The 4,506-nt window shown below is 46.5% G+C and overlaps 1 protein-coding gene across 1 annotated transcript; it reads left to right on the forward strand.

Moving 5' to 3' along the window:
- Positions 1–464: 464 nt before the first annotated feature.
- On the forward strand, positions 465–1,458 carry LOC124658440 (beta-hexosaminidase 3-like). The gene is made up of 2 exons (XM_047196773.1): positions 465–722; positions 808–1,458. Exons 1-2 carry the CDS (start codon positions 493–495, stop codon positions 839–841), a joined length of 264 nt encoding a protein of 87 aa, XP_047052729.1. The 5' UTR covers positions 465–492; the 3' UTR covers positions 842–1,458.
- The last annotated feature ends 3,048 nt before the right edge of the window (positions 1,459–4,506 follow it).

Raw genomic sequence — 4,506 nt, forward strand, 5'->3', positions numbered from 1 at the left:
CAGGGGAGAGAAAAGCTAGATGGTGCGACGCAGGAGCAGGACGAGATGGGCCTGGCCCAGTTTAGCGCGTGCGGGCGGGCGTAGTGCGAGACGACCAAAACTTGAGGTAGACGATCAAAAGGATGACCAAAGTAGGAGGAGAATGGGGAACATGTTCCTTCTTTTTAAGTAGTATAAGTATTAGACTAGGTAGATAGATAGATAGATCGATCGATAGAGGGAGCGGTGTTTCTACACCCGAGCTCAGATGCTCTTGTTTTCTGAACCGTCCATATTGCGCAGTGATCTGTGCTGTGGGTTGTTTTCCGGAGTGCCGCGGTCCCCCAAAACTCCTCGTAAACCAAGCGGAAAGTACACAGTGCATCTTGTACGGTGGACCCAGGTAGACGGTCGTTAGCGTGAGGAAGACGGCGGAGGTTTTCTGAATTTGTGCTTTATTTACCGCCTGTTGCCGCCGCCGCCACCGCCGGAGGGCGCGTTGACCTATGGCCAATGCCGGCGTCGGTGAGCCGCGGCGGCAGGACGCTCTATGTCGCCAAGGACCTCCGGCTGTCCACGGCGGGGAGCACCTACGCCGACGGGAAGGCCATCCTGGCCGATGGCTTCAGCAGGATGCTGGCCGTCGTGCAGATGGACCACGCCATGTCGCCATGGACGGCAGCTACGCCGGCTTCCCCGCGCTCGCCGGCGTCAAAATGGCCGTCCACTCTCCGGACGACGAGGTATGTTTGGATGTCTTGGATTCTTGGTGACCTGCACTCGATGATGCTTCTCTGTCTTTCTTATGCTCTGCATTTCGCTCCACAGCTCAAGTTCGGGGTGGACGAGTCGTACAAGCTGACCGTGCCCGCGACTGGGAGTCCAATCTATGCCCAAATCGAGGTTAGTAAAAGACTTCCTCTGAATCGAGACAGAACCAATGGTGGAGGCGGCCGAGAATACCGAAGACCCGTCAGATCTAGTCCTTGCAATGCAGAGGAGCAGTGTACTGGAGCAATTCCTGCTGGGCGCCGCTGCCGCCGGAGGCGAGACACTCTTTCCTTTGCGGCGTGAATGGCCTAGGTGGTGATTTGGAGAAAACAGCTGGCCATAGCAAGAGTCTGAGGACGGTCACCACTCACAGCGATGTTGGACGCGCTAAAGATTCTTTCATTGGCGTGATAGATGATCAGCTGAGGATATTGAACTGAATCACATCTTTGAACTCTTGTGGAAGATGTTGATTTGCAGAACTGGTATGAACAAGGTTAACGGTACAAGAAAGTTCCCACCGTCAGGGACTATCGCGCTGAGAAGTAGCAGACCACATTGATTACGTCTGTCCAAATGGACCCGGTCACTGTTCAGAAACAAAGATACGGATAGAATACAAAGCTGAAGACGCTGACAAATACTGAGTGGTGCTGGACATGATTGGTCCATCGATCGGGAGCATCTGGACCTGAGATCAGATCTACATTTTCGATAGATAGATAGATAGATAGTAGAGACTCCCCACCGTACCAATAGTCGAGTTTTTTTTTTTTTCGTCCGTTCGTCATCCCCGTCCGCACAGGTGGCCGCCTTGACTCCCCAAAATCAGCGATTTCATGATTCCTCTCATAAATTCCTTTTCCATAATCTTAGCCTGAGTAATTTTTGCCCTCCCCAAATCTCGCTCGAGTCGTGATTACTGATTTGTAATTTCCAAAATCGCATGATCTCTTGCCTCCGCTGTTCAATGAATCAGTCCATTGCTCGAGCCCTCCTCGGTCAAAAGGCTTTCGACTTTTTGATCGCCGGATCCGGTGTTGGCGAGGTTTGATCCACTAGCTGCGACGCTGGACGAGCTTGATCCGTTATTTGCGAGGTTGGACGCGTCTCATCCTTCTCCCGCGATGATGGAGGCGGTGCCAGTCGCCCGCTCTTTGGCGTCGACACAACGCTCACGCCGGCGGCCGCACTCACCCGCTCATTCGCCGTCGTCGCGAAAGCCGGGAAGGGATACACGACGAAGACGCACAAGTTTTTCTTATAGAAAACCCCCCAAGAAAATAGTCAAGCTCGCCGTCACCTGGAGCCCCCGTTCGCCGCCCGCGGGGATGGGTCCGTCGTGGGCTCTTCTTCATCCACGTCTTCTTCCCGGAGCCGGAGTAGCCCCGGAGCGACTACGCCGTCCTCAACACCGGCTCAGACCGGCGGCCTTCTTCATTGTTTCGGGCGCCACCCGTCGTCCCCTTGTCCATCTGAGGGCATCTACGCGTTCCTGGTAACCTCCGCACCTCCTGGACCTCTTCTTCTCCCTCTTGCTCTGGTCTGGGCCGTTTTCTCGTCAGTGATAGCCATAGAATGCACTACAGTTTCCATTTGCTTGTGTCGATGTGGTAGTGTTGTCATAGTTGCAAAAATAATTTGTAGGATTGTTTTCTGTGCTGTTTATGTTGATCTGTATTTGTATTACACCATGGAGTATATATATCCCAAACTGCTCTCTATTTATTCCAAAAGTACTCCGTTAACCAATATTGATGCTTATCAGACCATGGATTATTTGTTTACGAATAGCTCACATGTTTCATTTAGGGATAAAGTGTTGCTGTGCTAAAGCTCGTCTGCTTTTCCTCTGTTTGTTTAGGAGTAGACCATGGAGTAATTTCTTATTTTCTAAACATTTCGAGTTGAGCTTTTACAGCCTCTGCATCTTTTGACAAATACGACTTGTATTGTATAGCTATAAGCAGCTTATTGCAACACAGCTTAGCAGAATGTCTTTTTTTCAGGTATCTGTAGATATGTTAAAACTTCAATGGTAGTTTGCCTATTTTAGATCAACCAGTATGCATAATTCCACTGGGTACGTGGGTTCCGAGAATAGGTGAACCAAGTTACAGTAATGTTCTCTTCTTCACGATGTTGCATTTATAAGTTGTAAGGCAGCTCTTGGTAGAGGTAGAGACTCGTAGGGATAATAAGAGCAGATGGAAGAAGGCATTGCCAGGGATAGATACGAACCGCATTACCAATTCAGATGTTTTCCATCCAACTTTCCCCTTTGAGAATGTTAAAGCAATTTCTGTCCAGTAACAAGTAGCAACAGGATTTATTGCTGTGTTAATTATTGAAATAATTTATTAGGGTATTTTCATGATATTCAAAAGAATTATTATTGATCTTTCGTATTTGCAGTTTGCCTTTTCCTTGTTCACCGTTCTCTACCCCAAGTCCATTTACTCGAATTTTGCAGATCAATTACAGTCCAGTACTGAATGTTGCAGCTGGTGTCGAGGACATAGCTGTTGAATACGAACAATTAATCGTCTTGATATGTTGAAGGAACCATGGGGTCCCACGGTGACTTGTTCAACTTTAAAAGGTCAGCATGCCATTTCTTGATTCTTCCCATCCTTTTCTGGTTTCCTCAGCAAAGCTCGTAAGTGTCACATGCCAGGAGTGGTGTTAATCACATGTTTAAACAACCCTCCCATCTGGAACGGTTCTTTTGTTTGTCGCATTGACTGGTTTGATAATACATGAGTTTGTAAGCTTTAAGGCTCCATACATATCTGAGTATTTTGGTTGAGTTGGTTTTAGATAGCTGGGTATTTGGCCACATGTTCTTTCCTTAGTCAAGTTGTGTTCCAGGACATTGCATATTTTTCTTTCACTAAGAAATGCACTTATGCTTATTTACATTTATTCAGGATGACAACAAGTCAGGAGCTTTTTTTAGAAGAGGCCACAAGCCTGTACAAAGTTTTGTCTATGACTGAGAAAAGAATATCAGATTTCACCTTTGTACCTGTAGTTATGAAATGCTTACCATGGCTAACTCAAAGTTGAACTATTTAGCTATTCTAATGAGATTCCCTCGTATGAGGGGGCACGTGTTGAACTTTCTCTGGATAAGACTAGACTTTGAAACCACCAACTATCCCAAATCATTTATACAACCAGGCGAGAGAGGGATGCAGGAAGACGAGGACTCCACCCTACACAGATTGCGATTGATTTTATTTTGGGATGCAGTTTATAGATGAGTTTAGATCAGTGATCACATCATCATACCCATTAACTTAGGAATTCGATTTACATGTGAGGTTCCAAAATATGTATATAAAAAGGGAAACAATTAGCCTCATAGCCATGCATAGAAACCTGAGAAAGAAGTAGCTTAAACTATGCACTATGCAGAGCACATGCAACCACTCTGTTCAGTGGCCTTGCCCCATACGCCCTTGGCAGATCACAATTAGATAGAATCCACTACGAATCTCTATGAATTTGGAACCGAAAAGTAAATAAGTTTTCTTGTTAACATTAATGAATTGAGTTCTGAACGTACTGCTTACATTGCAGACTGTATATATATTTTTTGGAGGATCAGATGGGTCTTCTTTTACATGGTGACTACTGACTATTGATGCGAAAAGGATTACACTTCGATCTCATTCGCGAGGTGGTTAGGACTGCAGCATTGAGTGGAACTAAAATATCCTGAACTCTCCTTGCAGTACATACACTTGCATT

The sequence above is a fragment of the Lolium rigidum genome, chromosome 5 (assembly GCF_022539505.1).
Source record: "Lolium rigidum isolate FL_2022 chromosome 5, APGP_CSIRO_Lrig_0.1, whole genome shotgun sequence".
Classification (NCBI taxonomy): Eukaryota; Viridiplantae; Streptophyta; class Magnoliopsida; order Poales; family Poaceae; genus Lolium; species Lolium rigidum.